General features: G+C 43.8%; 2 protein-coding genes across 7 annotated transcripts in view; one reads left to right on the forward strand and one right to left on the reverse strand.

Annotated features, from left to right (window-relative positions):
* Window positions 1-9,386, reverse strand: part of COL4A5 (collagen type IV alpha 5 chain) — a 136,965-nt gene extending 127,579 nt beyond the window's left edge. For 2 of the 4 annotated variants that reach the window (XM_053373882.1, XM_053373881.1), the window contains exon 1: window positions 9,076-9,386. In XM_053373882.1, the coding sequence (XP_053229857.1) occupies window positions 9,076-9,180 (105 nt within the window). In that variant the 5' untranslated portion in view covers window positions 9,181-9,386. The remainder of the gene's footprint in view (window positions 1-9,075) is intronic. The other 2 variants (XM_053373884.1, XM_053373883.1) reach the window with 1 other exon arrangement.
* Window positions 9,387-9,478: 92 nt separating this feature from the next.
* COL4A6 (collagen type IV alpha 6 chain) overlaps window positions 9,479-25,303 on the forward strand; it is a 179,673-nt gene continuing 163,848 nt past the window's right edge. Inside the window, exons 1-3 of one of the 3 annotated variants that reach the window (XM_053373885.1) lie at window positions 9,479-9,679; window positions 11,524-11,620; window positions 11,739-11,790. In XM_053373885.1, the coding sequence (XP_053229860.1) occupies window positions 11,610-11,620; window positions 11,739-11,790 (63 nt within the window). In that variant the 5' untranslated portion in view covers window positions 9,479-9,679; window positions 11,524-11,609. Of the gene's footprint in view, window positions 9,680-11,258; window positions 11,376-11,523; window positions 11,621-11,738; window positions 11,791-25,303 lie in introns of those variants that run through there. The other 2 variants (XM_053373887.1, XM_053373886.1) reach the window with 2 other exon arrangements.

The following is a 25,303-nucleotide window of genomic DNA, read 5'->3' on the forward strand; positions in this document are numbered from 1 at the left end:
GCCCATATTGGGAGTGAGTGAGTGGAGGATCTGGCCCAGTAGGCCACCCTGGACTACAAGCCCTAAAGAAACTCAGCCAACGTGGCTTTGCTGGTTGGGGCCGGCGGAAATTGCTATGATACAAAACATCTGGAGAGCATCAGGTTGATGAAGGCCGCATTAAAATGCGTCATCATGAAATGGAACAAAAGATAAAAAGGTATCCAATTAAGTCCCAGGCCTTTTCAAAGGTCAAATTGAGTGGGTGCTTGCAAAAGCCTTGGTTGCCAAGCAGGGGAAAGCTTTTAAAGGTTATCTGTACTGAAAGTGAATCAAGAGCATTAGAAGGGACTAAATTGAGTGGTGTTTTGAGGGTCACTCCAAAGCAGAACATCTGTTGGTCCTTGAAGAAAGAGAAAAACAGGAGAAGTGGCTGCATGCGATTGGCCAGAAACTGTTACCAGCAGGAGAGACCACGTCCTCGCTATTCAAAGCATCACCACACCACTTTAAAAGGTCATGGCTCCTCCAAAAGATTTCTGGGAGCTGTGGTTTGTTAAGGGTGCTGAAATTTGTTAGGTGACTCTCCTATTCCGCTCACAGAACTACAGTTCTCAGAGTAGTTTAATAACTACTCTTCACATAGAACCCTAGGAACGGTAGCACTGCGAGAGGGAATTGGAGCCCTTAACAAACTGCAGCACCCAGTATTCATTGAGGGAAGTGATATCAAAGTGCTTTTAAAATATATGGTGCAATTGCAACCAGAGAGAGCAAGGCTGTGCATATGCACACATTTAAAGCACATGACTTCCCCCAAAGAATGTTGGAAACTCTAGTTTGTTAAGAGTGCTGGTAATTGTAGCTTTGTGAAGGGTAAACTACAGTTCCCAGAATTCTTTGGGAGAAGACATGTGCATTAAATATATGGTGGGTTCACAGTTCAAGCTTAAGAGAGAAGGCTCAAGAAAATAAGAGGAAGAGTTGTAGATGGAAAAGGAAAGAGTTGAAAAGAGCAGCTGGTCTAGAAGGTTCCAGAAGACCTCATTCTGTAAATTAACTCTGTTCTTCAACTACTGGCTGGGCTGGAAAGTGAGAGAAATAACCCCCCTTTTTAAATTCAGGATTGTAGACGTAAGCAACCCCCACATTCCTTAGAAAGTATACCCAGTTTTTAAACAGGGAACAACATACAGAGTTACAACATGTTGCCTTTCAACAATTTATCATGCTCTGGTGTTTGGGGTTGTCATATTTCAAAAAGTGAAAATCTGGACAAAAAGTTGTTGAGCCTTTTTTTTTTTTTTTTACAAAACCTCAGAAAAAAATTGGGAGCTAAGTTCTTGAGCTATTTTTAAGGATATTTGACAAAACAACAACAACACTTACAACATGGGTTGCCATATGCCAGGGATTTCCTGGACATTTTTACAGGTTTTCGGAAACAAATCCCTTATGTGTCTGGAAAATCCTGTATGTATGGCAGTCCTACTGGTGTTTAAAATTAATTAGATATTAATCCCTGGGATATATAATAATAATAATAATAATTTTTATTTATACCCCACCCTCCCCAGCCAAGGCCGGGCTCAGCGTGGCTAACAAGCAATAATAAAAACAAGTTGAATGAATACAACTTAAAAACAACATTAAAATACAACATTAAAATATTGAAACATTAAAATATTAAAATGCAGCCTCATCACAGGAGGAGAAAGGAAAAAGGAAAAAGAAAGAAAGATTGGCTCCAAGCCAAAGGCCAGGCGGAACAACTCTGTCTTAGGCCCTGCGGAAAGAAATCAGATCCCACAGGGCCCTGGTCTCATGAGGCAGAGTGTTCCACCAGGCCAGAGTTGAAAAGGCCCTGGCTCTGGTTGAGGCTAATCTAACTTCCTTAGGGCCCGGGACCACTAGGGTGTTGCTATTTATGGACCTTGAGGCTCTCTGTGGGGCATACCGGGAGAGGTGGTCCCGTAGGTACGAGGGTCCTAGGCCGTGAAGGGCCTAGAATTTTTGGTTCTTTTTAAATCTGTCCCTTGGTTGTGTGTCAATCTTACACAAGACTAACCAATCTACTATGAACAAAGTGAAATGGAGGGTCTATTTTTAATGCAAGTTTTTGTGTGTTTTTTTAAAATCAAGACCATAAAAAGATCCCCTGGCCCATCTCCTGCAGCATCCTCTTCTCACAGTGGCCAGCCAGATGCCTGTGGGAAGCCTGAAAATTGGACACCTGCTGTTCCCAGCAACTGATGAAGGTATTATTTTAAACAAATGAATAAGAAAGCTGCTTCCACGCTACTGAGGTAGTGTACAAAGATGCCCAAACTAGTCAAGTGAACAACATTGAGAATGTCATTTCTTTTTTAATGGCTGGAGCGTTCAAGGGTTCTTTGGAGGTAGTGGGGAACTAGAGTGACCCATCAGTGACCCAAGACTGTCTGCCAAAGCCTGTGGCTGGAACGGAGTTGGAATTTCTTGTTTGTTTAGGCAGAGGCTGCATCTCAGAACAAGCCTGAAGTTACAAAAGATTCAGGTCAGGCTGTGTAAAAGAAGCGAAGCTTCCCTCAGGTTGGATATTAACCTCACCTGTGGCAATCACACAAATGCCATCTATTTAAAGCACATGACTTACCTCAATGAATCCTGGGAACTGTAGTTTCTTAAGGGTGCTGGGAATTGTAACTCTGTGAGAGGTAAAGTATAGTGGTCATGATTCTTTGGGGTAGGCCATAAGCTTTTAAATGCATGGTTACATGCCACCCCCATGACAACTACATTGCCCTAGCACCCATTCTGTTGAACCTTTTTCACCTTAGCACTCATTTCAGCACCCAAAGCTACTTATGCCTAAATATTTAAGTGTCTTGCAGTGTCAACTACAGATGTTTTGTTATCTAAAGCACAAAACAGATGTTTTCTTATCTAAAGCCTACCCATTTCTGGTTATAAGAGTCAGCACAAGAAGCAATATTTTATTTAGCTTTTACTTGATAGTTACTATAAACTCATAAATTTATATTGTTTCCCCCCTAATTTTTTTGTATCCAAAATGGAGATTTCTTTTTATATTAACTGGTATGTGTCAGTGCACATACTTGCAGCAATGCACTATCATTATCATATTAGAAGATTATGGGAGGTGTACTCCCTGCTCCTATTTATCTTCATAACCCAGTAAGGCAGAATCATGAAATTGTAGAGCTGGAAGGACCCCTGAGGGTCATCTAGTCCAAACCTTTACAATGCGGGAATCTCAGCTAAAGCATCCATGATAGATGGTCATCCAAACTCTGCTTAAAAACCTCCAAGGAGGGAGAGTCCTCCACCTTCTGAGAGTATCTGTTTCACTTTCTAACAGCTCTTACCATTAGAAGTTCTTCCTGATTTGAATCCATTGGTTCAGGTCCTACCCTTCGGAGTAGAAAACAAGCTAGCATGCCATCTTCCATGTGAACAGCCCTTGAGGCATTTGAAGTTGGCTTTCATATCTTTAAGACTACTCCTCATTAGACTTGGTTTCCAGACCCTTGATCATCTTGGTTAGGTAGGTTAGGCTGAGGCAGTGACTGTTCCAAGGTCACCTAGTGAGCGTCATGGCTGAGTGGGGATTTGAACCCTGGTCTCCCAGGTTCTAATATGTCATGTGATCCACTACACAACACTGTCTGTCACCCAGCTGTTTTGCCTGCCACATAAGTCTCCAGTAACTATTATGAAGCAGGTCTCCAAATGAAGGCCCAGGGTTCTGAACTCTAAAGAGAACCACCAAAACACCTAGGTTGGCATTGCATGGTAAACACATTCTGAGCATTTTAAACAGGGCTCTGCAGTCTTCTGACTAGCCTCAGTGGCCAATACAAAAATATGTAGTTGCCAGGCCCATGCCCCTTTCACAAAAGTTGGGGTCTTGCCTCCAACCTTCTGCTGTATCTCTAAAACAGAGGTGGGGACATGTGGCCCTCCAGGTGTTCTTGGTCTACAACTCCCATCAGCCCCAGGCAACGTAGCCAGTGATCAAGGACGGTGGGAGTTGGAGTCCCAATAACATTTGGAGGGCCCCAGGTTTCCCATATAGATAAGATACAATCTTCTCCCCTCTGCAGTTCCAAGCTTGCACCAATCTTCAGAGACTCTTCTCCATGTTCCCTTACCAAATAATTTGAGGCTGGGGGTTACTAAGAAAAAGGCATTTAGCAATGGTGACAACGCTGGTTTTCAAATGCCCTCCCCAAGAAGCTTGCTCGGCACCAATGCTGTGGCTTTTTAGGCATCAGGTGAAGTGCTTTTCATTTCCCCAGGCTTTTTAAGTGTTTTTAGACCTTGGGAACTACTGGCTTGAACGCAGGTGGTGCTGTGGGTTAAACCACAGAGCCCAGGGCTTGCAGATCAGAAGGTTGACGGTTTGAATCCTCATGACGGGGTGAGCTCCCATTGCTTGGTCCCTGCTCCTGCCAACCTAGCAGTTCGAAAGCACGTCAAAGTGCAAGTAGATAAATAGGTACCGCTCTGGCGGGAAGGTAAACAGCTTTTCCGTGTGCTGCTCTGGTTCACCAGCATTAGTCATGCTGGCCACATGACCCGGAAGCTGTATGCCAGCTCCCTCAGCCAGTTAAGCGAGATGAGCACCGAAACCCCAGAGTCGTTCGCCACTGGGCCTAATGGTCAGGGGTCCCTTTACCTTACTAGACCTTGAGAACCAATGGCTTTGTTTTCGTTGCTCTTTTAGCTTGTGCCTGATGTTATGCTCCATGTAGCATTTTCTATACACTATGGCTTTGAAAAATTATGGCACACCACCCAGAGAACTTGTTAATGGGTTGTAAAAAAGTACTGTGAATTAATCAAAATTTTAAAATGCTGCAGAATCCACTTAACTCAGGACTTTTTAAATTCTCATAGAAACATACATCAATGTATAGATCAGCCAACTTCATTTCACCTAGCAATTAGGCGAATTGTCACTTGCAACTTTATCTGGATACCTGCAAGGAATAAGAAAGCCTGTCCCCAGCAGAAAAGAATGTTGCGTAAGAACCCTGTTAGCATTCCAAGAGGTTCAGGAGAGGAGTCACAAGGATGGATTCAGATTAGGGCAAGTCAGTAATTGCAAGAAATTTCTAGAAAAGTTACAGATTTGCTGGCAGCTATACTACTGACTCTTCCTTGAATTATTAATTTCACTTCCACAGTGCAATGCTTATTTTTCCCCCAGCAAAATATCTCAGCATAGTGATGTGTTTATGATACTCATTGGATATGCACAAGCACTGCTTTAGTAATTTTACTTAAAATTTGATAGTTTTCAGAACCCGATGCAGTTAGGTGGGATATGTTAATCAAGGCTGCAACCCTAAATAAACTGAATTCCATTGAATCAATAAGAACTCATTCCTGCGTAAACACCTCTACAATGGTGCTGCAAAGCTGGGACTGTATCCCATTTACTTGCAAGCAAGAACTTGGTTTGCACAAAAAGCTTTACAGTATTTGTCATTTCTAAGGTATGGCAAACCTAATTTAAAGAGATCGCAGGAGTGCCAACTAGCCACCCAGGCTCCCTCATGCACTTTTAAGTTTAATCAAATTTCAAAATTATACCCATTTTGCAGAGACATCAGTGAGTTCTTTAACTGGGCCTCTCCCTACAGTACATGTATAAAGCTCCAAAAATATTCAATAGTCAAAATCTGAAATATTTTTGGCCATTAGTTAATTTAATCATGCAACATCAGAGCATGGTTGATGAACTTAAAAAATAACAACAGTGGCACATTCATAATTATGCTATATCATATCTTCAAAAGACAAACAGATGCCAGTTTGCCACCAAGTTCTATCATCACTATCCAATCAATCACAGTATGCTTATAGTTACAAACTACTATGGGCCTTTTCATATAATGCAAGAATGTGAATGATTTTACAGTAACTATCATCCCTGGTTTTATAACCACAAGACCAAACACACATTTGTAACTATAAGCATAATGTGAAGAACCTGAGAAATCTTCAAAGGAATAACTAATCTGATTTAGCTGAGAGCACATTACTGTATATATTGGCCAACAGGAATATGAGATAAACATCAGCAATGTTTGTTCTTTCCACGTAAAAAATGGATAGAGGAAGGTTGCAAGATAAACATCTGGCCCACCTTATTATTATTATTCTAATACAGCTACAAATTAATTCAGGACACCAAAGGTGATTTCAAAATATACACAAAATGCAATAACGCATTCTAGTCCACCATCATTTTTATGATTTTTATTATATTTATTATCATAAAAGGTAAAGGGACCCCTGACCATTAGGTCCAGTCATGACTGACTCTGAGGTTGCGGCGCTCATCTCACTTTACTGGCTGAGTGAGCCGGCATACAGCTTCCGGGTCATGTGGCCAGCATGACTAAGCAGCTTATGGCGAACCAGAGCAGCGCATGGAAACACCATTTACCTTCCCGCCGGTGCAGTACCTATTTATCTACTTGCACTTTGACGTGCTTTCGAACTGCTAGGTTGGCAGGAGAAGGGACCGAGCAACGGGAGCTCATCCCGTCGTGGGGATTCAAACCGCCGACCTTCTGATTGACAAGTCCTAGGCTCTGTGGTTTAACCCACAGCGCCACCCGCGTCCCTTTTTTATTATCTTTTATAATTTTATAATTATACAATTTTTTATAATTATTTTTTATTTTTATTATCATAGTGGACAGTATATTTAGATTTTTATATTTACATATTTCTTTAAAAGGGAGATGTTATTAGTCAACTGAAAATAACATTTGAGGATGTTATTTTGGCCATCTTGCCACTACTATCCATCTTTTCTGGCTCTGAAGAAAATCTCAGGAAGATATACCGGTAAAAATTACAGTCTTTCTCCCCCTTCACAAAATGTGCAACACAGAGAACTCTTTTCTTCCAAATGGCAGCTTTTCAAAGAGTTTGCTGCTTTCAGTAACAGTGGAAATAATTTTGTTATTAGGAGAGGAGCCTTCAGGCAAGATGATGCTTTTACGGTTTCTCTTTTCCACTCCCATCAAGAAAGTAGGCAGAGGAAGAGAGCCAGAGAGCAGAGCCCTATGTCTTGCAAAGGCAGGGGCAGCATGCAGAAGGTCCCAGATTCAAATTTCAGGTTGCACTTGGAAAGACATACAGTGGTTCCTCGGGTTAAGTACTTAATTCATTCCAGAGGTCCATTCTTAACCTAAAACTGTTCTTAACCTGAAGCACCACTTTAGCTAATGGGGCCTCCTGCTGCTGCCGTGCCGCCAGAGCACGATTTCTGTTCTCATCCTGAAGCAAAGTTCTTAACCCGAGGTAATATTTCTGGGTTAGCGGAGTCTGTAACCTGAAGCGTATGTAACCCGAGGTACCGCTGTACTTCTGTCCAAGACCAGGAAAAGCCACTGCTGAGCTAGACGGATCAACACTCTAGCTCAGTTGGAAAAGCTCTTCCTAACCTGGTACTAAGAGACAATTTGTGCAAGATTTTTGAAGGTATACATTCTAGCCCCACCGACTGAGGAAGCAAACCACCATGTGCTGGAAAGCCTGGGCTCAAGTCCTACCTCTGCCCCAAACTCAAGAGTGCAACCTTGGGCCCTATGTTTCGGCTTCAGCATTCCCCATCTGTAAAATGGGCATTAACAGCAAACCTGAGCACCGCATGTTGCAACTCAGTGCCGGCTGCTGGGGCAGCCAAGAGTGGAGCCAGAGGTGGTACCCATTGGTTTTCTCCCCATCCTCCTCCCTCACCAAAGATTCTGTGGGTACTTAAGCAGTGCTTCAGTAGAACAAAATTACCGCCTCCCTGACCCTCATGGCTGCAAATGAAAGAATACTATATAAAAAGCAAGAAGTAGCTGGTGTGGCATTAAATCATATTTTGCTCTAAGCATCATACATACATACTTGTTCTAACATATTTCCAAAACCCAGTAGGACACAACGCACTCCCTCAACTTGGTTAGCAGAAGCATCCTCTGGAAAGACAAGTGGGAAGCCTAAGCGCAGCTCTTCAGGAGTGTCTCACACCCTGAGGCCCCGGGGAAAGAGAGATGATCCTCTCCACATCCAGACTGCGGGCTTCCGATGGAAGCGCTCAGGAGTTCTGAGTGAAGCTGAACTAATTTCTTCTTTGTGCTAAAACCTCACAAATGGAGCTAAACACACAGCAGCATGGGGGGGGGGGTGTTCCTCTGCATGGAGTCCCTCCAACTCACCAATTCACTTTCACATACGTTAATTTAAAAGGGGGTCGGTGGGAAAGGAGGGCAGCCACAAATCAACCTCAAGGGAGCTAGACAAAACTATACATGTCTTTGTTTGATATAGACATTCCCCGTGAAGAGGGCGAGAGCTACGGTGGAAGAGGAAGGGGCGAGATAAGAAAACCACGCTGCAGCCACCTGAAGGAGAGGCACTTGAGCCGGAAGGGAAACAGCCGCAGCCCCCCTACCCTAATCAGCTCCTTGGATATTCTCTCCCAAAAAACAAAGCTGTCCTATAATAATGATGATGATGATGATAATAAGTTCGTGCTCCACTCTCAACAGGTTTTTAAGCGGCTGCAAATAAAAAGTTTGGGCCATCTGCTGGAAAAGCAACGTAAGGCTCAGCTAATTAGTGAAAGAAATTCAGGAGTTGCCTTGAAGGCAACGTGGGTCCCCGCTCGCCCTCCCCATTTTCCGCGGCCGGGAAATGAGGCAGGGGAGAGAGAGAGAGATAAGAGTCCCCCCCCACACGGGGATTACGAAGGTAGCGCACAGGGTCATTCCCAAGGTTCCCCCCCACCCACCCGCTCGCTCATCCGGCCTCTGAAACACATGGCCATTTCCAAAGCAACAACAATCAAGGTCGCCCTATTTTGAAACCGAGGCTTTTTACATTAAAAAAAAGACCTACAGCGGAGTGCCCACGCCAAGGACTTAATTTACCAAGGACTATAAATACGAGGCGATTTCTCCTCCGGGAGCTCACACAGCCACAGGCAAACCAACCTGAGGCTGCTTCTCCCACTCCGCCACCCCCTTCCCGCGGCTCCCGCTCGCCTTCTTCCCCCGGAGGAGAGCAGCTCGGAGCACCCACCGCAGCTCCGGCGTCCTGGCTCCAGAGATCCAGCAGCAGCAAGAGCACCAGCAGCGGCGGCGGCGTTGGCGGCAGCAGGCAGTTGGCCCTCGGGCTCAGCTTCATTCTCCTCCTCCTCCTCCCTTCCTCAGCAGTCTCGCAGGCTCCCGGGCTGGTCCTTCGAAGCTGACATGGTCTTCGCAAAAAAAGGGGGGGGAAAGGAAGGAAGGGAAAGAAGGTGGTGGGGGCAGAGGGGGAGAGAAGGTTGGGCTGGGTTGGGCTAAGGCGAGCCGAGGCGAGCGGTGCGCCCGCCCGCTTGTCCTGTCCCCTCCCCCTCGGTCTCTGCAAACCCGCTCGCCTTTCTGTGCAGACTTGCAGACTTGTCCGCGCTCCAAAAAAAAAGTAAAAAAAAAGTGTGGGGGAAAAAGAAAAGAAAAGCCGCTCTCCCGGGACTACTTTGTCCCCAAAAAAAGGCACTCTGGGATTCATCCGCCGCACTCCTTGGCTGGTTGAGGAAGCCTCCCAGCGAATGGCCGTGATGGTTATGATTAAGGGGCTGTTCTTGAAATAGGTGTTGTGTGACGGTTTATTTCTTTTCTTTTTCTCAGGCTCAGAGTCATTCCAGGTAAGCCAACATGAAATAAAAAGTTCAGGTTTTCAAGAGCATTAACGTTCTTTTTCTCTCTCCCTCTCACACACGCAGGGTTCGTGTTCCAACTAAATTTTACTCAGATGGGTTCCACTGAAACGTACGGATTTGTGTTAGTCGTTTCTGTGTGTTGCAGTGGTTCTCCTCTGTGTAAAAAGCAGCATCAGATACAACCCGCAGAGTTTGTTTGTGTGTGTTTTTGATTGACACTTGATTAGTAGAAGCGGCAAGGTGTGTTTAAACCCCAAATCTGAAAGGGAATCTTTGTGCGCAACCCCCCCTCCTCCCGAGGCGGCGGCAGGTGGGAAGGTGCTCTGGAAAAGAAAAGGGGGGAATAGGTAAGAAAATTGGTTAGGGGGCGGGATTCAGGTCAGACCCTTTTGGGAAGTTCTCAGACTTAACCACCACAAGTGTCCTGTGGACACTTAACTGAGAGTAAGCCTCTCTTGAGAGACTTACGCTCAATCCTAACCATACTGATCCTATTGAATTCAATGAGGCTTACTCCCAGTAGACTTGGTTAGGGCCTCAGTCAACATGCTTAGGGGCGGGCCCATGGCTGCATCCTTACTGGGGAGCAAGTAAGCTTTCTGATGCACCCTTGTGATCGGTGTGCTGCATTCGGCATCCCTTGGCTGCCTATGGAAAGCGGAAAGTAAGTGGTTCTGTATGGACCGTTTAGGATTACAGCCTAGTCCCATTGAACTAACTGAGGCTTACTATTTGCGCGGTAAACTTGCGTAGGGTTGCGCTGTAAGTCTTTGAAACTGGATGCCAGCTCTGAATTGAGAAGGAAAAAATAGGGAGATAAATTTTTGATTGCATTTAACTCCCCAAGATACAATCAGGTTCCAAACCCATGCAAGCGTGCAGAACAACTTCAGTGAAAAAAATTCTCAGGAGAATCACAGGTATGAGATACCTCAGAACCTCCAGTGGGTTTGATAAGAGTTCAGAGTTGGACTTCTGTGTCACACCTGTTTGATTCGGTTTCGTTCCCTAGCTGAGATGCGTGCGTGTAATTGTGCGATCCTATGCAATTGCACTCGAAGCACGGGGTGCTAATTTCAATGGAACTATTAGTGTGCTTCCCTGAGAGTAGTAAATTGCCGCGCAATCCTAACCATGTCTACTCAGAAGTAAGTTCTATTGAATTAAGTGGGGCTTACTCGCAGGTCAGTGGTGTTTGGATTGCAACCTAAGCTACACGGAATTAAGTGAGCCTTGCGACCATGTGAACGTGAATAGGAGTTAATTGTTTTCTTTAGAAAATAAAATAAGCAAATGTGAGGGTATGGTCTCCGCTGCGCGCGCGGGCGCATTGTTGGTTACCTACATTTGGTCTGGGATCACCTGAATGCTCTGGTTATCTCAGACCAAAAGCAGGTGCCCAGCACAATTTCGGAATGATGAACATAGCACAGAAACGGAAGATCAGCGAATCCAAGTTTATTCATTTATCCTTTTTTCTGACTTTGGGGGAAAGAAAGGATGGGGGAGGAGAGGGAGAGAATTTGATGCGGATCTGCGGCTGCCTACTTGGCTGATTGACAGTCGTGGGCCCGCCCCCTAGCCGTCTCCATTCCTCGCCCGACGCCGTGCTGCCGCGGCCGTTTTGCTGGGGAATTCTCGCTTGCGCGCTCTTTGATCAGGATTCGTGCACCTTACGCGGGTAATGTTTTTCCCCGGAGGCGGGACCAAGATCTTCCCGTAGCCTAATTGATCGGTAGCAGCACGGTCGGCCCTTCCTGCCCACTCCCCCCCAAAATCCCAAACTTTGTTGTCATGCTGTCTTAACCTGGCTGCCTTCTTTCCCACAGACTGGGGGGCCGGGCGCCGTGAGCAACCCGAGGAACTGAGTTCTCCAGCGGGAGCGAAGCAGTTTCTTTGCCGGCCACGCTGCACCATGCGCGCTGGGTGAGTTTCTGGGGAAGGGCGGCCGGTGGGGGTGATGCTACCTTGACTTTAATCAAATGTAACTTGGTGGAGTCTCTGTTACAACTTTAATTAATTTTTGGTCCTTTCCCCCGTGCAGGCTGGTTGCGTTCCTTGTTGCTTTCTGCCTGACTCCAGATTCTGCGAATGGGGTAAGTGTTCCCAGACAATCTCAAAACACATTCTAATCCTGTGCATTTATTTTCCTGAGTCAGAATACACACAACATTGGGGCCTCCTCTCAGGTAAAAATGTGTCCAGTTGATACTTAATGTGAACTGGGTGCACAATTACCACAGAGTAAGCTCTGTTAAACTTGATGCAATTTAGTTCCAAGTAAAATGTTTGTTGGCTGTATGGCCTAATTCGGGGAAATAATGCATACTCAATGTCTGCTCCAGAGTAGGGTGCTGGATGATAACATCAGTGTCCATGATGCTGTAAATGAACTAGTAGAAATGGTAGTGAGACTTATTCTTGTATGGGATGGCAGCATGATGGTTGCACTTCATTTAAAACCCCTGCTGCATTTTCTGTAATAACTGGGGTGCTTTGTATGTGAATTGTGGAGTTTGGGCCTGGAGCATGAGGGTCTGTGGATGCCAAAACACAGGGACACTACATGCAGCAAATGTCCTATGCATCTTTTGTATATTTACTCAAAAGCAAGCCATGCTGAGTTAAGTAAGACTTGATTCCCAAGTGAGCATTGTAGAGAACTGCAACCCCTTGCTGGTGTCTATTTTTTACTTGTGGTACTTAAAGTAAAACTTCTCTGTCCTTGAACACATGTGCTATATATAAAATTGCAAAGTTAGGAAGCCACATACTGGAATGATAAATAAAACTGATTAGTTTTTGAGCCCATCATCACATTTTCTTCTTTCCTCTGGGGTGGTCTTCAGAACTCTTTGGAAGTTTGGGTTTATGCATCTATGGTGCAGATTGTAAGAACATAAGCCAAAGTCATGGGCAAGGTGGACCGCATTTAGGTTTGGAAGCAGTTACTGCTTCTAAAGAGAATGGGAGGAGGATGCTTAAGCCTCATTTTCTCTCTATTTTAGACTGCACTCTGTGCAGGCTCAGGAGCACTCTTTTGCAAAGGAGCTGGGCTGACTTTCCTGCTGAACTATGGCTCCTTGCTTTTTAAAGTTAGCCCTTATAAACTGTCCCTTTACGGGTGGTGCACTGTGCAGCTATAAGCAGGGGGCTATAGGGGGTCATGTGATGAAAACTGCATTTAGGGCTCCTGTCAAAGAGAGGCTGTGTACACACAATACATTTAAAGCACATGGCCTGCCCCAAAGAATCCTAGAATCTGTGTTTTTTAAGGGTGCAGGGAACTGTGGTCATATGAGGGGGAAACAACAGTTCCCATGACTCATTGGGGCAAGTCATGTGCCTTAGATGTGTGGTGTTCTGTGTAGGCTTAGGTCCTTAGGAGCAGGCCTGTTGGCAGCTTTATGCTGAGCACAAGTTCTAGAGTTCAGGGACAGGACTTCTTAAAGCCTCTGAGAAGCATGAGAGCTAAATGTCTTCTTGAGATTCCCTTTCTACGCTTAGAGTCATAGAATCATAGACTCCTAGCGTTGGAAGGAATTCCAAAGGTCATTTAATCCAACGACTTGCAATGAAGTTAGAATGTATAGTTTGTCAATGTTGATATGACTTGGTTCATTGTGGGGCCTGGGGACATTTCTGGTGCTATACTGTGGCTCAAATTAAGCCCTCTTTTGTTATGCAACATATGCAGAACATACAATATCTACACTGGACTGGGGAAATGCTTTGTGATGCCACAGGTCTTTTTGTTGTATATGTCAAATTAGTTTGCTTTGTAAGGGCAGTAATTCCAGACTGTGCTCCTCTGAAACATAGGTTTTTGTACCAGCACCAGCTGTTGGTTGAATATTGTTTTTGAATATTAATATAAAGTGCTTCTTATTTGTCTAAATGCCCCTTCGCAAAAGTTCCCATATGGCAAAAGCCCTCGTTTTACAAATGCTTTTGTTAGTGCTGCAGTGCTTAATTGTGTTAGATTCATTAACACTTTCTTGGTTGAGTTAAAAAAAGGTGACATGGGTGTTTGTGAGGGGAGGGTAGTCCTCCCATGAGTCATAATCTCCAGATGCTCAGCTTTCATTAAAGAGCAAGAGAAAGAAAGTTTATAGCACGTGTAGAACCTAAGATGATAAAAGGTTTCCAGGTAATTAGGCAGCAGATTGAAAACAATATATGTGCCTTTTAGTATAAGTACTGATGAAAATCACACCATTCTCACGGGGGGGGGGGGGGCAGATACAAAAGAAGACAGGGCTCCAGAGGGAATTTAGTAGGTGTAGAACAGTGTTTCCCTGACTTGGGTCTCCTGCTGTTTTTGGACTTCAGTTCCCATCATCCCTGACCACTAGTCCTGCTAGCTAGGGATTATGGGAGTTGTAGTACAAAAGCAGCTGGAGACCCATGTTTCAGAAACACTGGTGTAGAACATCTATCAAAAGTGCCTACCTTCTTTTGCATCTGGCTACCCTTACTTTAAAAGAGGGGTCTTCCCATATCTCATGGCCAGGAAAGGATAACTCCTAAGAGGATGCTTGTGATATGGTGCCTGTACATGATTTATCTAGAACAAAGTAGGGTTTTTTTTTAATTCTTCAGAGCTATTGTTGTTTACTTACATACAAGTTTTAAACTATGTATAAATCTTTTGTTGGACTAACAGGTGTATAAATTTTGTTAAAGTAAGAAAAAACACAACGTACTTTCAACTGGAAAAAAGTAACTGTGATTCCAAGCTTTAATGACGTACTCTTACAGCCAAGGGTGTAAACCAGGGGTTCACAAAACAGTGTTTAACATACTAATCCAGGTATCGCTATGGATTCGTGGTTGAAGATGGAAGATGGCACGTCTGTTGCTTCAACTAAATTGATATTTAGTTGTCCTTTTTATTCCCTCGTTGTGTTTTATATTAAAACACAACAGGAGCAATAAAAAGACAGTTAAAAATCATCCAGCATCTGACAGAGTACATTCATATTTATGCAACAGGAAGAAGAATCCTTATGTGTTCCACCATGACACTCGGCAAAAATCAAGTGGTCTGTAGAGAAATATGTTTGGGAACCCCTGCTGTAATCCTAACTCTACTTATCTGTTAGTGAGCCCCATTGAATTTACGATTATATGCATGCTTAGGATTGCACTATAAATGTTGGGTGTTTCGTAGGCCTGGGGTGAAAAAGCTAAGTAGCCAAACTCTCTAGTTGTGTATCAAGGTTCATACTGTCAAGTTATGCAGATGACACTCTTCAATTAGCATTGTTCAGTAGCTCTTGTGTTTCCATCCCCTGTTTTCTGCAACATAAGTTGGGCCAGACCAGTGATTTTCCCAAAGGGTAGTTTCTAAACGACCCAAATGTGTCAAATTACTTAACTTGGATCAGTACTGTAACTGCGATAATTGGGTCGGCTCCTTAATTTGCAGAAAAACTGATCCACCTGTCTTGTGACTCACTTCCAGGTTACAGGGCTTTAGGGTAATGGTCCTAGATTGTGAGCATTGGCTTATTTCTATCCCGGCCCATACACTGAAAGCCTTAACTGTTCTTCCCAGGAAGTAAATCTCAGTAAAAAGAGCCCTGCTGGATCAGGCCAATGGTCCATCTAGTCTAGCATCCTATTCTCACAGTGGCCAACCAGATAGATGCTTGTGAGAAACCCACAAGCTGGAGCCAAGTACATGAGCACCAGTTTCCAGCTACAGGTATATTCAGAAGCATTACTGATTTTGACTGTGGAGGCAGAGCATAGCAATCATGGCTAATAGCCCCTGATTGCAATGCAGCTTGTTCCTGAGTGAGTTCATTTTGACTGGAACAAATAAAGTACTGTGGCTTATTTCTCCTACTGTGTTATTTTTGTTTTCAAACTAACTGGCATTTTGTATTCAAGTCAGTAATTTCTGAAGAGCAATTTGAACCTGTGTTAAAGGCACGTGAGTCATCTTGTGAGGCTGCTCTGTTTTGGTTTTTCCTCATTTGGCAATTCTTAGATGTGACACTAGCCCTAATTCAGCACTTGTAGCTTCATGGTGATACATATGTGTAATAGGGAAAGATGGCAAAGCTCCTGTTGTCCTTTCCTGTTATATTTTTCATCACCATGTGATGAAAAATCTGTTGAAAGTGATAGATAGATAGATGAATAGATGTGCTACTGAGTCATTGATCCATGTACCAGAGGAGTAGCCAGCATTGTGCCTCCACATTTTTTTAAGACTCCAACTCCCATCAACCCCTACCAGCATTGCCAGTGGTCAGGGATGATGGGAGCTGTAGTCCAACAAATATGAAGTAGGCATTATCTAGCCCACTATTGTTCCCTTGGATTGGCACTGGATCTCCAAGATTACTGTTAGGTGCAGTCATTTTCATTCAGGCTGAGAAAGCTCAGGCCCAGAGGCCAAATGTGACCCTCCATGCCTTTCCTTGAATTTGCTATAGACCACACTGCTCTGCGCCTCAAGCATTATTACAGTGGTACCTCTGGTTACGAACTTAATTCGTTCCGGAGATCCATTCTTAACCTGAAAGCATTCTTAACCTGAGGTACCACTTTAGCTAGCGCATGATTTCTGTTCTCATCCTGAGGTAAAGTTCTTAACCCAAGGTGATACTACCGGGTTAGCGGAGTATGTAACCCGAGGTGTTTGTAACCTGAGGGTACCATTGTATTATCTTTGCTAGCTTGGAATGTTTCATTGAATTCTGATAAGTCTATTTTGCTTGCATGGATGGAGTGTGCAAGTGTGTATGTGGAAACTCTCCTATTGGACAAAGATAAAATTTACATTTGGTGCTCCACCTGCTTTTGGCATGTGGCCCACAGAAAGCAAATGTGGCCCTTGGGCTAAGAAAAATTCCCCACTCCTGTTTTAACTGGAGATAGTGAGTGTTAATCATGGGACAGTATGTGTACAAAGCATGAAGCTTGTCCTTTGGTGTGTTTTTTCTTTCCCTGGGCCTCATAGCGGTACCTTCTTCCCCTAGTCCTTGTGGTTTGCTATAATGGACCAGACCAGGTCTAAAGCAGCTTCTGGTTGGGTCAGTTTAATACCTAAAGGAGAAAATATGAATATGTTGTTAAAAGAAATAACTTTGCAGAATCGTGGGGCATAGCTGAGTTAAAGAGGGAGCTTAGCTTTTCTGTATCACATGCACACCCTTGAAAATGCTTATTTTTTTGGAAAAGAAGTAGATACTGTTAAAAATGGCTACAAAAAGACAAATCCTTGCATGGATGGGAAAAGAGGTTGTATCTCAATGGCAGAACATAGTTGCATACAAAATGCCTCGGGCTCAGTTGCTGGAATTAGAGAAAGGCCATAGCTCAAGAATTATCTGCTTTGTATGCAGAATGTCCAGCATCTTCAGGCAGGGCTGGGTGAGACTCCTGTTGAAACCCAGGAGACTTGCTGCTAGTCTCTGTTAGGAGTACAGAGTTACAATGGACTGGCCCAAAACATTTCACTACCTGAGGTGGAGGATAATATGGTTTCCAACCACCACACCCATTATTTGTACAAAGCTAAGTGGAGCAGCAGTTGAATCTTGCTATGGTAGGGCAGTGTCCTCTACTGAATCTCAGAGCAGCTGGCTAGCTCTAGTGACAATAAGGCATGGCATGTGGCATATACAACCCTTCCCTCCCATACCTCATTGGCACCTCTCAGCATCTGCAGCATGAGCAATCTGCTTCGCTATGGTAGGGCCTGAACCAATGCCTGATTTGTTGGCGTGGCGTAAGTGAAACGGAGACCAAAGCATCCATTTGTGGCTCTGGGTATAGAGCAAGCATGGAATGATTTGTTATTTTCATGCTCGGACTATACCAGAGCTGCATCATGTGTGATAAGCTTCATTCACAAATGCCAGTTCTGCATAGGAAGGCTGCATGAGTGCAGGCATCATATCTATGCATGTATGTTGCATGAGTATGTTGTGAGCATACCTGTGATCCACCTTTGAGCTGTGTGCACTCCAGGGTATGCATAGCCTGGAAGCAGATTATGCATCTCATTGAAGCTAAACACATCTGGATCTGGGTCTGGGTCTGAACCTGCTTGGAGCCTTTATAGACCAAAACCACTCTCCTCCAGACCTTTCTGTCTAGCCTACAGAACTTTCCTAGGCTGCCATCACTGGCTTTGCTTCACATTGAATGTTTCTTCCTGGCTAGAATGTGTTCCTGAACTCTGAGAATGCCTCTTGCTTGCAAGTAGAAAAACTAACCTTTTTGCATTCACTGGCCCACCCACTTTTGACTCTGCCTCCACTCATCACTGCCCCACCTTTGTCCTGAGAAAGGTTCCCTACCTGCTGTATTTGCTGCATTGAGTTCTGTGGTGAGCGGGGAAGAAAACATAATGTGAATGACTGCAATAAATAGAGTAGATAGATATTTAAATTGTTCTTGGACTCATCTATTAGAGTTCAAGCCATCTACAATAGGTGTCAGTGGTACTAAAATAGGTTTGCTCAAAGGCATTTGTGTATATTGGAACCCTGCCATTAGATTAGGCAAATGCTGATAACTTCTGAACTGTTAGTCGCAGCTTCCTGATTTAAAACCCTTGTATTTTATAATTATTATTTGCTTAGACAAATTGAACAGTACCAAATTTTAAGCATTTGGCAGGAGATCATTATAAGATGGAGGAAGGAGCAGGATTAAGGAGTTCATTGTCCTTAGCTAAAAGCAAATAGGCACTGAGCTGTATGCAAGTTGGTTACAGGGAAAGAGACATTTTGTTGACAACTTCAACAAAACTTAACAATAGTTTTTTGTGTTTTTTTGCAGGGGAGGGGAGCATGTGTGTGAGGGTTTTCTTGGCTAGAGAAAAAGAGGTGTAGTACAATCAGGTCTCAGGCAGGGGTTATGTTCCACCTCTGTGCTACTGTCCTTACCTTATGGAGCTGGCACACCATGCTGTCCTTACCCCACCCTAAGCAAGGCATCCCAGAGCCACGTAAGCAAGACGTAAGCAAGACAGAAAGCTTGAAAGCTCTTCCTGCACTAGGGAAAAAAACCCTGTGCAAAAGGAGCTTTTAAGCTCTCTGCCTTGTATGCAATTAATTCTCACAGGCCTTTTAATGAAATGTGATCCTTTTCCCATGGAATATTTTGGATGAGAACTAGTGGCCCTCCAGATGTTGCTGGACTCCCAACACCCACCAACCCCAGCCAACACAAATGAAGTTGTGGTCCAGGAACATCTGGAGGGAATATAAGATATCTCTCTGTTTTAGGCTGTGGTTATGTGATGTTGGTATGACTTTAATTGGGATGGGAATAGGTGATAATTCAGGTTCTGTGACCCTGAGCTATATTAGTGTTATCTACATGATTCATGGAAACATGAGATGTAAATATTATTTTAGAAGGAAGGACATGGGGTTGTCTGTACATAGGAAGAAGCTTTGTACACAGACCATTGGTCCGCTCAATTTGGTACTGTCTACACTAACTGGAAGTGGTTCTCCAGGGTTTCAGAGAGGGTACATTCCCAGCCCTTAAGATACTTCCAGCGATTGAACCTAAGACCTTCTCAGCTGCTCTGTCATTGACCGATGCCACACTTTGGATAATTTCCACCTGGTTGTAGAGAGTAATCCAAATAGCAGCAGCATTAAAAAAAAAATACTTATCAGTGATGTATGATAAAACCCAAATAACTATTTTAAAAAGATAAAAATTAAGATAATATGAATTGAGTATGTGACAATAAAACTGCCAGTATTGGAGTTCTATACAGATGTATCAGGAGTTGCTATTTATTTGCTTAATGTTTTGAAAATTAAGCGGTGATGTCTGAGCTGGGTTTCTTCCACCATCAACCTGCATTTTTTAGGGCAGCCTGGCTTCCTTCATGGTCGCCTTACCAAACTGGGTTTCCTCCAAATGTTGTTGGACTACAGCTCCCCTTGTCCTTTAGCATTTGCCATGTTGTTTGTTGCTGATGGGAGTTGTAGTCCAATAACTTCTGGGGGGCACCAGGTTGGGGAAGGCTGCTCTAGGAATGCAAGCACTCTTTGGGTTTTGTCATTGTCATGCTTCTAGATCCTTTTGTAGTTGTTTGGCTTCCATTGTAAAATGAACTTTGTCGTCTCCCTCCTGACCTCAAATATGGAAGATCTGGGAACTGGAGTGCCACGTGATCACTTCTTTTGTCAAATGGCATAAGAGGCTGACAGCACGCTATGAAGCTTCAGACAGGAATTTTAGATAATGTTCTGCACCATATGAGATCAATAGACTGCCTTTGAAAGAACAGGTGTGGCACCTACAGAAGTGGCGCTAGAACTGCAAAATTCTATTTCCAAGATCAGAACCAACAATTAAAGAAACGTTCACAAATTTAAGAAGTCGTAGAAACCAAAACATTTATTCCTAGATTCTCTAGTTTTTTCCCTTTTGGTTAATCGTTGAGCAATTAAGCATTTAATTCTCAATTATAATTGCAATTAAAAGACAAAACAACCCGAAGTATGCTTCTGTATGTGCACCACTACCACATCACACAAAGGCAAAATTTCAAAGTAAAAGATCCAGTTGATGGACTAGGTATTGCATGGTTGTCAAGTATATACGTACTGTAATTATTCTTTCTCAGCCCTTTACTTGCTACTTTAACAAACTGGTGGAGCTATATATACTAAAGTTCCTATCCTTATGACTTCATAAAACTAAGGAAACATAAAGGCAGTATTCCTTGAATCATAAGCAAAATAAAAATACCTACCAAATGAATTATGCTTTGAAGTGTAGGGCCAAACGATGTGTGAAATTAAACACATGGTTTGAAACAGATGAAACACCTGTTTCTGCTTTGGGTGGTGTTGGAGTCCAAGCCTTGCCAGCCCAAGACATTTTGCTGCCTGAGGTGAAGTAGAAAATACTTCCCACCCCCGCCGTGCAACTCTCTAGAGGCTACAGGCAGGGGCTGGGTGAGCCATGACCATGGTGGCAGCTTCTCCACCACATCACCTCTTCTTCCTCCTCTGAGCCTGGATGTGCTGCTCACATGCTCACTCTCCTGCTGACCATCTGACAGGTGCAAGGGAGAAAAATACCACTGTACTATGCAGGTGCAAGTGTTGAGTGCAAGTGCTACACTTGTAGGCAGAAAAAAGTGTGGGGCAGAAGTCCCGATGGGATGCAAGGGTAGATTTTCATCAGGACTGTGAGTTAACCTGTGGTGAAGTCAAGAGCTGACTCTGGTTTTCACAGTGCTTTAGAGCAAATAGGCACTGAATTATCAAGTCAGCCACATTTTCTCCTTGCCCTGCTAGACTAAAGAAAGGAGGGAGTGTTGATTGTTGTTCAGCCATTCCATGCAGATTAAGCATGCCTGAACCCACAGATTTTATTTGGCCTAATTAGGTATGCCTATCTTGGGCCAGGCTGTTTCATCTGAGAGGTGGATATTGTAAAGTCCCTCTAGATAAAGTCTGAGGCATCTACTTTGGAGGCTTCATTCAAAGTATTTTGGGAGGATGAATGGGGTATAAGTTTAATGAACGAATAAATATTTCAGAAGACCAAATGTTTTAAACCATAAATGTGAAAGTGTTTTTAGAGAGTTGGGAAAGTCTCTGTGTTATAAAATGGGCAGTGTCACCTACATTTTATGATGTCAAGAGCTTTCACAGGTAATGGTTTATGGAGTACCCTATTCCCTGTGGATCAGTGATCCAATTAAAGCATTTTCACAGACTAGAATGAAACTGGAATGCTTTACTGACTTGTAAATGTTGATTGAGATAGAAGGGAGATAATTATTTTTAATGTAGAAGTACATTCCAGCTGAGGCATATTATATATCCCACTCACTCCAAGCCCTGTCTAATATTATTCACCATTTTCTTTTATTTGTATGCCACCCTTCATCCGAAGATCACAGGGCAGTTCACAACATAAAAATACAGGAACAGGATGGATAAGATGCCACAGTGCAAAATGTTTTTCTTTTGCTGCTATGGCTGGTAGTGGTTCTGTAGGGTTTTCCAAAAGGGGCTCTGCAACATTAGCCTTACTCTGGGAGGCCTGGGATTGAACCTGGGAGCTTCTGCACTGCAAAACGTGTGCCCTACCACTGAGCTATGGTCTTTCCCCATAAGTTACTCCTACACAGGAAGCCGCCTTGTCAGGAAGTCAGACTGTTGATCCAGCTAACTCAGTATTGTGTACAGTGAGTGGCAGTGGCTCTCCAGGGTTTCAGAAACAGACTTATTTTCCCAGCCCTCTCTGGAGATGTGCCAGAGGTTGAGCCTGGGGCATTCTGTGTGCAAATCAGATCTTGTGGCCCTTCCCCATACAGTCATACCTCGGGTCGCTTCGGGTTGCGCACCACGCCAATCCCGGAAGTACCAGAACGGGTTATTTTCAGGTTTTGGCGCTTGCGCATGCGCAGAAGTGCTAAATTGCACTTTGCGCATGCGCAGAAGCGCAACTTGCGCAGACGCGGCGCTGCAGGTTGCGGATGCTGTGGGTTGCGAACGTGCTTCCCACACAGATCACATCAATCCGAGCATCCACTGTATTGGCAAGTGTGGTGTGAAGGAGAGTGGCCATTAATGGAAGGCACCTCTTCCCCAAAGCATGAAACCACCACTGCCTGGCTGCAGATCAGTTGCTTCATAGAAATATCCCCATTCATTGGTTTCCGTGGAGCTACCCCAGAGTGTTTCATATCTCTCTCTTTCTCTGCTCTACTGATCCCTCCCCCACCCAAAGAAATAGAATTTCAGCATCTTTTTGGTGAAAATTATCTGCTGATAAGGAAAGATCTCAATGGCCATGTTTGCTATGGTAGCTTTCCATTCAAACTGCCAAGAACAATCCGGCCTGAGTTGAAACCATTGTCCAACTTGTCTCTCAAACTTTCCTGGTCACTAGTCACAGGATAATGCATGTGTGTTTTTTTCCAGTAAAAGGTTGGGGTATTTGGAAAAAATGACCCAATTTATCTCTCCCTCTCTCCTCCCTAACAAGAGAACTGTTTAAACTTGAATTCAAGATAGCTGTGAGCCCTTGATGTTTGTTTTTTGATAAAGCAAGTGATTGTGATTGTGAAATGAGACCTGGTCCTATGATTGTGCTTATTACCTTTTCTCAAACAGAAGAATATTCACAAGGATACTGACTGGTGGATTTCCCTTTTTGTCTGATTGTGATTTTATACCTAAATATAAATTGATGGAGTTATTGGCTCAATTTCAAGCTGGCTGTTGATGTGACTTCTATCTGTGTAGGTGCAATGGGGTTTAGGTGTAATAAAGCTTGCAGATAGTTAATGTGAACATTTTTTTCTTTGTTTGGAACCATAATTGTACAGAAGAATGCAGTAATTGATGAACAGGAGCTAAATGCACAAGTACTGTAATCTGTTTAGCACATGGATAATACAATAGCCTCCCTGAGTCTAAAGATACAATTAGACAATTCTTGCTTGAAGACTTTTTAGCTAGCCAGTCCAAATTACATTCCTGTAATCTGCCATGGTGCTGGAAGTTGCTTCTTGGCAAACCACATTAGTCCCCCAAGACAGCCCTGTAGATATCAGGCAATTGTAACAAACACCACATCATACAAAAAAACAATTCCTCACCCACTTCCTACGTAACCACAAGTTGATAAGAGCCCAGAAATATTATTTAGCCTCCTTGCAGAGCAAGCTTCAGCTCCTCCTTTCTATCTCTTCACTGGGTCACTCCTCTCTACTGGGGGTCACATTGGCCCAGCTATCTCCCCACCCCCAGCCTCTCTTAATTGGAAATTGCTTCACAAAAACGTATTTCATTTGAAATAGTGTTGGATGTAGGTCAGGGTTGGGAAACCTGCTTCGCCCCATCCCAGTTGGGACTGATGGGAGTTGGAGTCCAATAGCACATACCTGTATACAGTGGTGGTTCCCCTTTCCTAACATAGGCACTAGGCAGAAGGGCTATGTTTCTCTGTGGACATACTGTACAGTGATACCTTGGGTTACATACGCTTCAGGTTACAGACTCCGCTAACCCAGAAATATTACCTTGGGTTAAGAACTTTGCTTCAGGATGAGAACCGAAATCGTGCAGCGACGGCAGGAGGCCCCATTAGCTAAAGTGGTGCTTCAGGTTAAGAACAGTTTCAGGTTAAGAACGGACCTGCGGAAGAAATTAAGTACTTAACCCAAGGTACCACTGTACTTCACAGCCTTAGTGTCCGTGCTGTTCATGGCTTCTCCTTTACTTGTCTCTTTTCTTGCATATGCTGAGACTTCCCAATCTATGACCTCTGCTCCTCTAGCTTTGCTACTGTCTATCAGGAGAAAGGACAGTAGAGATACCCCACTCCAGAGGACTCAAGAGGAGCACACATTAGTTCAAAAGTAATCTGACAAGCCCTCTATCAGGGATGCAACTTCCTGAAATTTAAGTAAAACTGACTCTGCGCTTTTGCATTTGACCTTAGGACACAAGGGAATAATGGAGGAATCAAAGCAAGGATCAGGATAAGGGTTGGAGCAGCTCTTGGAGTGTGGGGGTGAGGGTCTGTCCATACGGAGTTTGCTGGGTTGCTAAAGGAAAATATCAGTGGTATCAATCCAGTGATATCAGGGGCTTCATTGCCTCCTTGGAAGCCACAGAAAGTGTGTGTGATTTAAGCAGGGAGAGTCACAGTTGACACCTAACAAGTTTGCAAAGGCAAGCAGCTGAAGTTTGATTGCCTTCTGTGCACTTTCCTCTTACTGAGTTCAGCATTAAATCTGTTGGGTCCGGTTTTAACTCTTGAAAACATCCCTAAGGTCAAGCAGGCCAGGAAGAGGTCAGCATGGAATTAAATATATTTGCCCTGGCATTAAGGAAGAGTCATTTGCCCAAAGTCCAGAGGTGACTGGCAAATAGTTGCTGAGGATTAATGAGTAGATGGTGTGATGGATGGGTTTTGGAGATTGCATCAGTGCGAATATATCTTGAGCATCTCCTGGAGAGTTCCAGCTTATCCTCTTCATTGTTTTCCTTCTTTTTATTACTCTGGCAAAACAAACGGGGATCTTTATCTTTTGAAAAGGAAATCCAGGCTCTGGTAAGATCGACTTCAAACAAGCAGTCATCTTGGCTTCTTGATGTGCAAGCCACATGGAAGCTGTTTATATGTAACTGCTCTTCATGGCAGATTTGCTGATTTTGCTGTGTCACTTCTGTGCAGAGGGAAGGACAAGTTGTAGTTGTGCTGACACAGAAATTGTGGGTTCTCAAGCAATGTTATATCAGGTCCAGTCCTACCATTAAACAGAGTGAATAATTGCTTTAGGGAGCAGATGTTTGCAGGGCGGAGACCATCAGAATGAATCTCACCACTGGTGGCCCATGGACCACAGTTTGGGAACCCTGCCATAGAACATAAGGGATATCTTTATTTAATCACAGCTACATCACAGCTACAACCATGCTGTATTCCTGATGTAAAACTCTCAATGACTTATTTTCTCTGGCAATACCAGGCTTCCTCAACCTTGGCCCTCCAGATGTTTTGGCCTACAAGCTAGCAGGACCAGTGGTCAGGGACAATGGGAATTGTAGTCTCAAAACATCTGGAGGGCCAAGGTTGAGGAAGCCT

Source organism: Podarcis raffonei, chromosome Z (assembly GCF_027172205.1).
Source record: "Podarcis raffonei isolate rPodRaf1 chromosome Z, rPodRaf1.pri, whole genome shotgun sequence".
Lineage (NCBI taxonomy): Eukaryota > Metazoa > Chordata > Lepidosauria > Squamata > Lacertidae > Podarcis > Podarcis raffonei.